This window comes from Corylus avellana, chromosome ca11 (genome assembly GCF_901000735.1).
Source record: "Corylus avellana chromosome ca11, CavTom2PMs-1.0".
NCBI lineage: Eukaryota > Viridiplantae > Streptophyta > Magnoliopsida > Fagales > Betulaceae > Corylus > Corylus avellana.
Window position 1 is genome coordinate 11,230,561 of NC_081551.1, and position 13,147 is coordinate 11,243,707.

Below are 13,147 nucleotides of genomic sequence, written 5' to 3' on the forward strand. Positions count from 1 at the left end.
TGTTAACATTTACTCTCTGATTACTTAATGCTTTGATTAAAATAAATTGATATGTACCTATCAACCTATGTCTATCTATTATTCCATTATGTTATTATCCAAGATTCTGTTATTGATTGTTTAAAACCAGCCATGCTCTTTGTTAGTTAACACTTAACATAATAGAATCTTCCATGTGTTTAGTCTCTGCCTCTTTAATCCTTTCAATAGAATCTGTTTAGTAAAGTCTTATAGAATTATTTATGTTAGTTAAAAATTTGTCATGTTAGAAAGCTGGAATTTAATCATCAATTAAATTTTGTAATTAACAATTCTGAAGAATATGAGTCAGTCTATGGAAGCCAATGAAGTTGATTTAGGTGATGATACACTTACTGTCAATCCTACCCCTGGATCTGGTGGGTCTGGTAGGATTGAAAATGCACCAAATCAACCTGTTAACATTGTTTCTCCTGTTGTTGGTGAATCTGAGGCTAGGGATGGGAGTGGGAAGGTACCCTATCAAAAGAAGAAAAGGCAAAAGACTTTCAAAGTCTGGAATGACTTTGGTTCAATTACAATAGGTGGAGTAAAAAATCACAGTGCAATTGGTGTAAGATGTTGTTTTCTGTTGGTAAATCAAGTACTACCTCAACACTAAATAAGCATTTGACTTCATGTGTCAATTTGTGGAGTTTAATAGCAATAAAAAGCGAAAAACTTTATCATTTGATCTTAATAGTGACACTGATGGTGTAGTGAGTTTGACAAATTTTAGTTTTAATGAGAGGGGGGTTAGGGAACTTGCTGCCCATATAGTACTACTCCACGAGTACCCTTTTAATATGATGGAGCATGAACTTTTTAACAAGTTCATGAGGGCTTGCACACACCATTGGGAACAAATTAGCCGTGCAACTGTAAAAATGATTGCATTACCACTTACAACACTGAAAAAATGAAGCTAATAACACTTTTTAAATTAGTTGATAAGGTAAACATCACCACTGATATGTGGATTTCCTCCCAAAGAGTGTCATTTATGGTGGTGACTTGCCACTTTGTGGATTTTACTTGGTGCCTCCAAAAAAGAATTTTAAACATTTGTAATGTATCTCCTCCACATTCTGGTATTGTTGTTGTTAATGCATTAAGAGATTGCTTTTCTTATTGGAAAATTGAGGATAAAGTTCTTACAATTACTATTGATAATGCTAGAGCTAATAATTCTACCATTGGACTGATTAGAGATGATTTTGAGTTGAGGAATACTTTGCCTATTGGGGGTAGGTTGTTTCATGTGAGATGTTGTGCATATATTGCAAACTTGTTGGTGCAAGTTGGGCTTGCAGAAATTGGGGATATTATAGATTCTATGAGGCAGAGTATAAAATATATAGTGGCTTCTGAGGGTAGGTTGAATGTTTTTAGTGAGATAGCAAATAGATTGCATTTACCTTGCAAGAAGCTGATTTTAGATGTTCTCACACGTTGGAACAACACTTATATGATGTTGGAGACTGCAATTAGGTTCAAAGAAGTGTTTCTTAGGTATCATAGAGTTGATCAAACTTTTCAACGGGTTGTAAGTCCTAAACAGTGGGATGTGATAGAGAAAATCAACTAGGTTTTGTCAGTTTTCAATAATGTAACCAATGTTGTATTTAGTAGTGACTACCCTATTGAAAATCTATTTTTACCTGAGGTTTGGAGGATGAAAGAAGTATTGGTGATTAAGTGTGAGGATATGAATGATTACATAAGATCAATGGCAACTAAGATGGCTGCAAAATTTGATAAGTATTGGGGTGATAGCAATTTGTTGATGTCCTTAGCTGCTGTGTTGGATCCAAGATACAAGATGAAGTTGATCAATTTATGTTTTCCTATCATTTTATCCTAGGACTGAAGCTAGTACTCATACTAACAATGTGCTGACAATTCTGCAAGAGTTATATGAGTTATATGTCTTTGCTCAAAATTCAGTTATCTTGTTAGAAACTACCCAAGTAAATGCTAGTTCCTCAAGTGCAATTGTTAGAGATGTAGTTCCAAAAGTTTCCCTTGGTCAATCAAAGTATTTCGAACATATTAGAAGCCGTGACATCATCCGATCCATAAAAAATGATTTGGATGTTTATCTTGAAGATGATGTCTACATTTGTGATAAGAATGAGAAAGGAAACAATATGGAAACAGATTTTGAGGCTTTGGCATGGTGAAAATGCAATGCATTGAAGTACTGCATCTTGTCTATGTTGAGATTGGTTCATCAAGTCTTCATATGACCTCTCCGCAATTCTGTGAAATGAATTAGGATATTTCCCTATATGATTAAGAAAAGTACAATGTTTTTCATATTTAAATTTCTTCCAACTCTTGAATTCATCTATAGTGAATACAAATTGTGTACAGTACCTAGATGGCTTATTAAATAGAAAGCATGGCAGACAAAATGTTGTATCTTTATCGTGCCAATATTCGAGCCATGAAGGAAATAACATGAACCACGAAGGTTGAGAGCTACAAAGATGATTTTCTTGTCTAGATTTCGGGTACTTTGGGATAATATATTGGTACGAACCACCTTTAATGTAGTTCTTCAAATTTCATTTCATTGATTAACATCATAATCCCATATTTGACGATGCAATCCAAGATCAAAATCCAATGAACTAATATCAAATTCATTGACATAAACTCTCTGAGGTTTTTAGGAGATTTTTCAGAAATTTGGATATCAAAGTTGGCGATGATGTATCGTCAACATTGGCATTTGAACTTTGTGCATTTTTTTCTTTTGAAAAAGTCAAGTATTGTATTTGGCTTTCCTATCATCTACAAATAAATTTACATGGTCATATTGGAGTCAATAGAAAAGAAAGAAAAAATATGCATAGGTTAACAATGAACAAACTCACACGAAGAACAATATAATATAATAGCTCCCATGTGTCAAATTCTCCAATTAAAATTTTAAATTCTAACAACCAATATTCTAAATATTTAATAAACATATATCCAAATTACAAAACCACTTAGATTAGGAATTGAGCTTAGAATACTAACCTCAAAAAGTGCGACTTGCCTTGAGTGATTTTACACCACTTCTAAATGGTTATGTCGTCTACAGGTTGTTGTTCTATGTTAGGAAAGATAAAAACAAATTAAAAACTCTCTCATTATTTTGATTTGAATTGTTGTCAATTTTGTGAGTTGCAAGCAGAGACTGTCTAGAGAGATAACTAAAAAACTCAACAATTAGGATTTTGAGAGATCTTGTTAAAATAGGTAGGACAACTGTGAATTGCAAGTGATTTTTTGTTATTGCTAGGGGTGTACAAACAGGGCAGTTATAACTGTCCCACAACTGCTAACTGCATAACTGCTTTAATATGCAGTTATAAAAAACCACTAATCGCCTAGGGCAGAGCGGTTAGCAGTAGGAAAAAGCAGTTAATAACCGCTAACTACCTACCCTTATATATAGTAATATAAATATACATTTTATATTTTATATTAAATATATAACATTAAAACGACGCCGTTTTGGTGTTAAACACGAAAATAGTGTTGTTTTAAATACGAGTTAAGAATAGGGTTTCATCATATTCATTGTTTTTGGGAACACTTTGACTCAAAACTATTTATAATAAGCCCAAAAAATAGGCACAAAAGGCCCAAAACACCTCAAAAAGCCCGAATGCCCTATTATTGGTTTGAATAACTACTAACCGCCTAATCGGAGTGATTGTGGTTATTAAAATTCAATAACCGCCTTAGGCAGTTGCGGTTAGCAGTTTTAGCCAATAACCGCTAACTACAACCTCTTGTACACCCCTTAGTTATTGCAATGGTTTTGTTCTTTTGGTTATCATGTCTGAATCTTAAAAGTACATTGAAAAAGCGTAGAAAAAGAAATTAAATTATAGCTGACATGATTTGAGCCAATAAATATAATCAACTATATTAGAAACTTCGACCAAATTTCAGTATATATGATTAACATGAACTTGGAATTTATACATTCACAGTATTGAAATTTTTATGAAATAAGAAATTTCCTTTAAGTTTTACATATTATAACACTCATTATCAATTAAAAAAATCTCACAAAACACCACTTATAGTCTTACCTCACTTTTATGAAATAAATTTATTTTTCTCACCCATACATATGCTGGGTTGTTTCCACTTCCCAACTTCCAAACCTTCAAAAAAGTTGAAAAATTTGCCATTCGTCACTAATTCTTGTTGCCCATGTGCCCACCCAAATCCCAAATAAGGGCTCCCTAAAAATCTTGACTGTTCCCAAATCACTCTTGTGGCTCTTGCTCCCTCTCTTTCTCTGTTTCTCTTTCTTCTTCTTTTTTTTGTTTCTCTCTATCTAGTAGTGACGGAAGAGAGTGATGTGTGCCATCACTGCCATAGATCCAGTTCCAATGGGCAATGGTGAATACGATTTTTGGGTGAAGCGAAGCAACCATACCAGCGAAAATGACCATAAAAATTGAAGTTAGGGTTTCGAGAACTTACAATTAGTCCAAATTTCCAATCAACCGCCAAAGATATCAAGTGAAGTTCTTTAAGACTACAGAGGGTACTGAAAAGTCTAATGGTGGGAATCATAGATCAAGGTTTGCAATGGCAATTTCCAAGTTTTTTCTTCTGAAATTTGTTTTTTTCCATTCGATTCAGATCACTATATATTCTTTCAAGTTCCGCATTTTATTTTACTCTAATAAACATTTCCAGTTAACTCCTTAATATTATATGTGGAAAATTCTGCTTTTAACTTCTATATTGATTTTTATTTCCTTAGCACAAGTGCTAAGCAATAATAATTTGTCGTCTTTTTGTGTGTTTGTGTGAGAGCTCCTTCATGTATTGATTTGTAATGTGCCTACCATGTTTGTTAACCCTTATTTGTGCCTTGCTTGGCTTGGACTTCTGAATTACCAATTTTTCGCCTCCCATATTATCTGACTTCTTCTTTGGCTATGGCTATTAGTATTATTTTTCTCGGTTTGGTATCATAACAACTATTGGTATTCTTTGCTACTTCATTCCTCCATTTGAAAGGAATGGTAGCGCACTCAATTACCTCCTTTGTGTGCCACGCCTATTTTATAGTTTCACATATTTCTATGGAAACCTGAAGTAAGACCTTTTACTGCATGTTCATTTCCTCGGAATTTTCCAAGGGTACAATTAAGATAAATCACCTTTTTTTTTTTCTTTTTTTTTTTTTTTAATGTTGGGGAGCCTCTCCAAAGTAGGGCCCTTTGGACCCACTCCTGCAGAGTAAACCACGGTCCCGTACACCACACCCTCGGAAGTTTTTTTACACGGAATTGGTTAAATCATTGGCTTCTCACCAGGGGGTGTTGCTCCAAGAAATTGTTTGTACTCATGAGGTGTTGAACCTTGGACCTTGAAGGGAGCAAACCCCAAGACCAAAGCCTCCACCACTTGGGCCAACCCCTTGGGGTTCACTTGAGACTTATTTACGGTAGATGAGTTTGAGGGAGGTGCTTGAAATTTAATTAATCTTTTGTTTAAATTTCTGGAGTGTTACAGTTTTAGGGTGAATTTATTGGCATGAACCATCGTATGAGAGTCCTGAAAAACACTTTAACTGTGCACTAACGGGTTGTGATTGACTATTGGGGTTTTTAGGGCACTAGTGATTGATCCTCAGTCCTAGTGATTGCTCAACAAGGGGCACCTAGACCAAAACTTGGCCCGAATTGATTTTTTAACCTAGTTTAGGTTGAGATGTTATGGGTACATAGGGTTGGGGGGGTGGGGTTGGTTCTGCTCTTCTCTCCTCCCGAGCTAAGATTTGGGGACAAGGCTTTGCAAAGGGAGGAGCTTCGGGGTTTCAAGAGTTAGGTCGATCGAGGTCTTAGAGCACTAGTACCAAACTTCCTATAGCCCATTCTCTTCCCTATGTTTAGGAAAAATCTCAAAAAAACCACAAAAGAAACCCATATCAGAAGTCATAAGTATAACCAACATCAAAGGATGCATTTTGTAGATGCCCAATGCATTATTAAATTATAAAAAACTGATTCTCTCTCATCTCTCCTTCGCATGTTCCAACAATTCTCTCTCATCTCTCCTATTTCATCGGTTGCAATGATAAAAATAAATAGTATTTAATTCATATAGGGAAAAATAAGGGAATTTATTGTAAAATATTTTTTTATTGGGAATCAAAAAGTAGTTTTATTCCTTAAATTGAAGGAAAATGGTTGGGAAGCTGCTGCTAGTGCTCTTAGTTAAAAAAAAATAAATTTCTACTGACGAAGTAAATAGAAAAGGTAAAAAAGCAAATAAAACAAACAGATAAAAAAAGACAAAATTTTAATTTAAACTAGATCGAATTTTCTCTAATGCAGTATTTTAAAATAATGTGTTTAAATTGCATATATATATATATATATGTGTGTGTGTGTGTGTGGGTGTGTTTTCCCAACCATTTTTCCTAAATTAAGGGAATAAAATTACTTTTTGATTCCTTGTAAAAAAATATTTCACAATAGATTTCCTTATTTTTCTCTATATGAATTAAATACTATTTCTTTTTATCATTGCAACCAAAGAGAAAGGAGAGAGAATTGTTGGGACATGTGAATGAGAGAGGAGAGATAATTAGGTTTTTATAATTTAATAATGCATTAGGCATCTACAGTGTTTTTCAATACATTAAGAAATACTGTAGATGCCCTTTGATATTGTTATATTTAGAAATTATGATGTGGGTGCGTTTTGGTAATTTTTTGAGATTTTTCCTAAATATAAGAAAATAAATTGGCTGTAAGAAATGCTCTAATAGCTAGGCCTGAGTATCGGTCAAAACGGTCCGGTTAAGGACCTTATCGGTTATTAACCGATAATTTTCGGTTAAACGGTTTATTAACCGATACCGAACCAATAAGAATTTTAATTGATAATTTCGGTTAAAACGGTACACGGTTAAACGGTCCGGTTAAACCGGTTAACCGATTTAACCGAGAGCTTTATATTGATTTATTTTGTTGGGCCAAAAACCAAAAATGAGTTTTTTTGACTTTTGAGAGCCCAAATACTTTTTGTTGGGCTAAAATAATTTATTAAAAATAAGTTGTTTTAGGGACCAAATACTCTTTGTTGGGACCCAAATATTTGTTTTTTGGGCTAAAAATTGAAACTTTTTTATATTGATCCACTTAAACTCTTTTTTTTTTTTTTTTTTTTTTTAATATTATAAAATACATTTTTCCAAAGCAAATGGACTAATTAACATAATGAATGCTAATTAGACTAGCAAAACTAGTTAATGAAAAATGCTTTTACCAAAGGCAAAGAAATCTCATCAAATGCCATCACTTAAAAAAAAAACATCAAACCTACCCAAACCCAAATTAAAATAAAATTCATTAATGAATAATAAACAAAGTATTAACTAATTAAAGTCACTTAGCAAAAGGAAAATAAGTCATGGGCAACACCATTACACAAATTCGGAAACCTGTGTCACTTGTGGGAATTTGGAAACCTCTCTAAAAGACTAAACGGCGCCGTTTTGGGACTAGGACTTAAAAAAAAAAAAAAAAAAATTCCGGTTTCTTATCGGTTAACCGGTTAACCGATAAGAACCGCTTAACCGGACCGGACCGGACCGAATTCCGGTATACTTTTTTTAACCGATAAGGATATCGGCATATCGGCTACGGTTTATATCGGTTCGGTTGAAGCCGGTAGACAGCCGGTTAAACGGTAACGGTTAATTTGCCCACCCCTACTAATAGCTATAGAACATGTAAAGAAACACATACATTTTGTTAAAAACAAAAAAAAAAAAAGTTTCCTTTGCGCGTGCGAATGCTAGCGGCCTCCGAGTATCCAAAATTCAAAAATCACACACACAGCGGGAAAACCATGAAGCCGAAATGACCTCCGAAAAGCCCACAAGAATTACAAAAAACCCAAACATCTCCTTCACTTTCTCGTTTCTTAACTTTCTATTATAAAAACACTTTTACAATCCCCACTCTAAGAGAGAGCTTTCTTTGGTTCCAGCACAAAAAAGGAAACCAATTGCGGAGATGAAGAGCAGCAAGAAACCACTGAGCCTCAACGACCGCCATTACCGTCTCCTTCAAGACCTCTCCGCTCCTCCGAAACCCTCCTCCAGGCCCTCCACGGGTACAAACTCATTTCCCTCTCTCTATCCCTAACATTTTTTAATTTTTGTTGTTTTTTTTTTTTTGGATGAATACAAAAAAAAAATTGAATTTTTGCTGTTGGGTTTGAAAATTTGGACTAATTGTTGAATATTGCGTCTCGCAGACGATTATGATATTCCTCAATTCTCAGGAATCAGCGATTTCGATTCTCCTCTTGGTACGAATTTCTCTCAATAGTTATTTTTATTTTTTATTTTTGTTTTTGTTTTAAAATTTGCAATAATGTTTCACACTGAAGAAGGAGAAGGGAAGCCATCAAAGGTCAACAACGACGACCACGACGATGAGAATATTTCTCAATTCTCAGGAATCACCGGTCTTGATTCTCCTCTCGGTACTCCTCTCTCTCTCTGTATGTATATGCGAAACCATTTTCGTTTTCTTATTTATATATAACTTCTCTTTGATGAGTTTCCAGAGAAAGAGAAGCCGATGAAGGTTAAGATCGAAGGTAGGCGGCGTCTATGTAAAGTTTCAACTCGACACAATGATAGTTCTGATGATACAGTGGTGCTTGATGACCCAACGTTTTCTGATATCACTGAATTTGATTCACCGCCACCCAAAAATGCGAGTGAGGGTGGTGGTGAGAATAAGGGTGGAAATGAGATTAGAGATATTCTCAGCGATTTGAGCGCCAAGTTTGATTTTTTGTCCATTGAGAAGAAGCGGGTTCCAAAGAGGATTGAATTGGTCGAGGATTCTTTGGATTTGGTGAGAGAGAAGGAAATGAGTGAAGAGAAGAAAGTTGATTTTCCTGAATATATGAGTGCAGGGTCTTCGCTTTCGCTTGCATCAGACATGTCTAGTTCCTCGTCGGACTTGGTTAATAGTGCTGGAGGTGGGGTTGAGAATGCTGTAGAAGAGCATGAGGAGAAGAGTGATTTGTGGAATGTTTCTGAAGGTAATAGGGCACATGGAGTGAAGAACACTAGTGGAAAGCTAAATAGAAATGAACCCAGAGAGGTGGATGAGAAATTGACGTCCAGGAGACAGCCTTTTGAGACTGAAACTGAAGAGGAGAAGGTGTTTGACTCTAAGGATGATGGTTTTATGGGTGGGGTACAGGAGACTAAGAAACATAGTGGAGCAAAAACAAATGATCCTCTACCTCGGAGGATGGATAAGAAGTTAGTTCCTGTCCAGCAATTGTTTGATTCTAAAGTTGAAGAAAGAGAGGATGATGGGGAGGATGATTGTGTTATTTTGAGTGGCAAGAAAACGGTTAAGGTGGTGGAGAAGTGGGGAATGAAGCTTAAGGATGAGTATAATGATTCACATGGTGATGATGTTTTGGATGATTATGCGGATGGTTCTGTTTTGGAGGATGATGGGTCTATTAGTTTTAGTGGCTCAAAATCTACGTACAAGTTGCCTGGTAAGATTGCTAAAATGTTGTATCCACATCAGCGTGATGGCTTAAGGTGGCTATGGGCTCTGCATTGTCAGGGTAAGGGTGGAATCTTAGGGGATGACATGGGTCTGGGGAAGACAATGCAGGTAAACAAATTGGATCTGTTTTACTAGGAAATTTTGTTTTTAGATTATTTTATATATTTAAAATTTGTTTCAATGCTGGTTTGTTTCTGAGTGCAGATATGTGGCTTCTTAGCTGGATTATTCCACTCGCGTTTGATTAAGAGGGCAATGGTTGTGGCCCCAAAAACGCTGATGCCCCATTGGATCAAAGAATTATCAGCCGTGGGGCTCTCTGAGAAGATAAGAGAGTAATGCTGCTTGGCTTGTGTCTTTTCTACCTTTCCTCTTATTTCTTATATGAGAAAACAAAATTTAATTTATTGATAAAGAAAAAATATAAATATTTTTGTATGAATTGCTGCAGTCACCAAACCTGTTCTTCAATGTAGGTACTATGGGACTTGTCCAAAAGCTCGGCAGTATGAGCTCCAGTATATACTTCAGGTATTAGATATGTCCCTTTCACGTATTAAATCTGAGTCGGCACATAACATATTTACTGGCAAATAGAGGCTAAGCATGCAACTAAGTTTATGCTTCAGACTGAACTTGAAACTTGGGGGTTGAATAAGTTCTCACACAAGTCTGGAATACGTTAATTTCATTCGCACAATCGTCCTCATTTTAGATTTGGTTAAATGCTCAACTTGGAAAATTCAAAATCTGTCATTTCTATGTAATGCTTACTTAGCAATTTTGATATTAAAATATAGTTTCTAGAGAACTGTTGCCATGGGGTTCTAGAACCCTTCTCTTGGTTTGCATGTTGTTGGGTGGCATGATAAGATTTTGTGACATCTTGCATTTGTTGTCTCCTCACAGGACAAAGGTGTCCTTCTTACAACTTATGATATTGTACGGAACAACTCTAAATCTTTACGGGGTGACTACTATTACGATAATGAAGGAAGTGAAGATAGTGTTACATGGGATTATATGATACTTGATGAGGTATTTAGTTACTCATATTGTTGCCAAGCATTGAGAAGTCTTATTTTTTTCCCGTGGTTTCCATCTTCAAAAGAATTGTAAATTTGTTCATATGTGTGATGGCCATACTGTAAGGCAGTCAATTTTATTGCCCAGCCCCCAACTCTACTGCCTTTGTACTCGTACATATGTATGCGTTTATATGTTTGTGATTACCACATTTATAAAAAAATATGCATATGTGAGGATTTAAATTTGTTTGACCCAAGGTGAAAACTTTTTTTGGGATAACTTTTTTTTTTTTTTTTTGTAGGTAATGTTGGACAACTTTGTGTCACAGTATGCAATAAGTGGGTGCTGGGAGAGATTTGAATCAGTTGTTTAGGTTTGAGGAAAACTGTGTAGAAATAAATAATAAGTTAGATGCCTCCAGAGGATGAATCGTCTCCAAAGATGCATACAATTGTAAATTCAATAAAAAATTTAGTGCTCTGTTTGGCATGGCTTGAGTGAAGCCCATCAAGGGCTTATTGTTTTGCCAATGCGAGGATGTTTGTTTATTACAGTGGTCCCTAAACAATTGAGCCTGTACTGTAATTTTATTCTCCATTTCAAGAATGACTACCATAAGGAATGGTGCAACTCTTTAGCTTTCAGAGTTGGGATATCAGACCATTCCAAACGTCAAGGACTAATTCAGAATCATATTGTTTTTGGGATTGTGGAGTTTAGGAAAGCATGGAGTTGAGCATTTGGAGCTCAGGAATCTAACATTGAAAAGAAGTAATGGTGACGGAACTTGAGTGCTGGCATAAAAGGTTGAGATTTTCAGCTTAGTTGAATGCCTAGGCATTCAAGAGCTGCATTCATGGACTGCCTGCATAAGCTGAACATGAAGTTTTGTAGATGTTAGCTTCACATTGCATGTATACAGGAGACCAATAGAGAATCTGCTCCCCTTGATAGCTTCACATTGCATGTATATGGGACACCAATAGAGAATCTGGCTCCCCTTGATAGAATTCTTCCTTGCCCCTTATAAGGTGCAAAAGGATTTGGGAAGATTATTTTTCGCACTTTGCTGGGTTTGGGAAGGGAGAGGCCCATCCTGGGCCTTGCTTCATTGCCAATCCTATCATTAGTTTATTAATACTTACAATTTGATTTTTTTAGTTACTACTCATATTAGCATCACATTTGTATAAGAATTTGTTTCCACTTAACCTTGAGACATCACTTTATCTGATCAACCTATTTAAAACTCCAGGGGCATCTGATAAAGAATCCTAGTACACAGAGAGCCAAAAGTTTGCTTGAGATACCAAGTGCTTGTCGTATTATCATCAGTGGCACACCATTACAAAACAATCTGAAGGTATTCTGTTTGGCATTCATTGTGTTACCTTTTTGTTATTTTCTATAAGTATAATCAAGGAGTCCAAAGTTATTATGGTGCATTGTCATTAAAAACTGGATATGTGATCTGGTATAGTGTTCTGCTTTTTTTTTTTTAGGAGTTGTGGGCCTTGTTCAACTTCTGTTGTCCTGACCTACTGGGTGACAAGCAATGGTAATAAACTCTTCTTGCAAAAGTTGTCTTCAATTATGTTTGTGTTTCTTGTGGCATGAGATTTTGGAGTTTCTCAGGTTTAAGGAAAAGTTTGAATATGCCATTCTACGTGGAAATGAAAAAAAGGCATCTGATAGGGAAAAGCGTATTGGTTCAGCAGTTGCAAAGGTAATGATATATTTGATGGTTATAATGTGTTTTGTGTTGCTTAGTCATTGGGTTCTGTTTGACGGGGTTATTGAGGTCTTAAGTTCAATCTTATGAGAGAGAGAGAGAGAGAGAGAGAGAGAGAACTGTTACAACATTCTATTTGTGTTTTCACTTGAATGGATTTTTAATAGGATTGTCGTAAACACCATAATGGTGTGGTTCTTTTGTGCCCATTGTACATCTTTTATTCCCCTCCATGTAGTTCAAAATTGTAGCTTTACTGATGTTCAAAGCATTTATATGTGCAAAAGGTTCTTTTTTTGTTTTGTTTTGGTGACAGTAATAAAAACTGGCTATCGAATAATATTACAAGTAATGGAGCTCATGATCATTTACCAAATTTTCCCTTATGGGACCTTTGAATCTAAAATGTGAGATCCACAATTTCCAGGTCCATGATACTACTGTTTCTGTATTTGTTTTATTGCTTTTGGTTTTCTTATTTCAACAATTTTGACGATACATTTTACATTTGCCTGTTGATGAACAATGAAGTGTACTTACAAAAATCTTTTTTGGTAAGTAAATCATTCTTATTAGAAAGTGCAAAAGGCGCAGCCCAAGTACACAAAGAGTATCAAAGAGAGACTCTCAATTAGGGAGAAAAAGAAGAACACAAGTCTAGAAATTCAGTAAAACTAGAAATACAAGGACTATTGTGTGCCGCTATTCAAGCATAATGAGATTTGAACATATCAACTTTTAACTCTAACATCGCTCTCTCACAATCTTCAAAGTTCCTTGT

The 13,147-nt window shown here is 35.4% G+C and overlaps 1 protein-coding gene across 1 annotated transcript in view; it reads left to right on the forward strand.

Moving 5' to 3' along the window:
• Positions 1–4,164: 4,164 nt before the first annotated feature.
• The window catches only part of LOC132165988 (protein CHROMATIN REMODELING 24), a 55,212-nt gene continuing 46,229 nt past the window's right edge, over positions 4,165–13,147 (forward strand). The window contains exons 1-11 of the mRNA XM_059576720.1: positions 4,165–4,616; positions 8,047–8,172; positions 8,317–8,370; positions 8,452–8,547; positions 8,632–9,713; positions 9,810–9,940; positions 10,082–10,136; positions 10,515–10,643; positions 11,890–11,997; positions 12,137–12,192; positions 12,270–12,360. Coding sequence (XP_059432703.1) covers positions 4,595–4,616; positions 8,047–8,172; positions 8,317–8,370; positions 8,452–8,547; positions 8,632–9,713; positions 9,810–9,940; positions 10,082–10,136; positions 10,515–10,643; positions 11,890–11,997; positions 12,137–12,192; positions 12,270–12,360 — 1,950 coding nt within the window. The 5' untranslated portion in view covers positions 4,165–4,594. The remainder of the gene's footprint in view (positions 4,617–8,046; positions 8,173–8,316; positions 8,371–8,451; positions 8,548–8,631; positions 9,714–9,809; positions 9,941–10,081; positions 10,137–10,514; positions 10,644–11,889; positions 11,998–12,136; positions 12,193–12,269; positions 12,361–13,147) is intronic.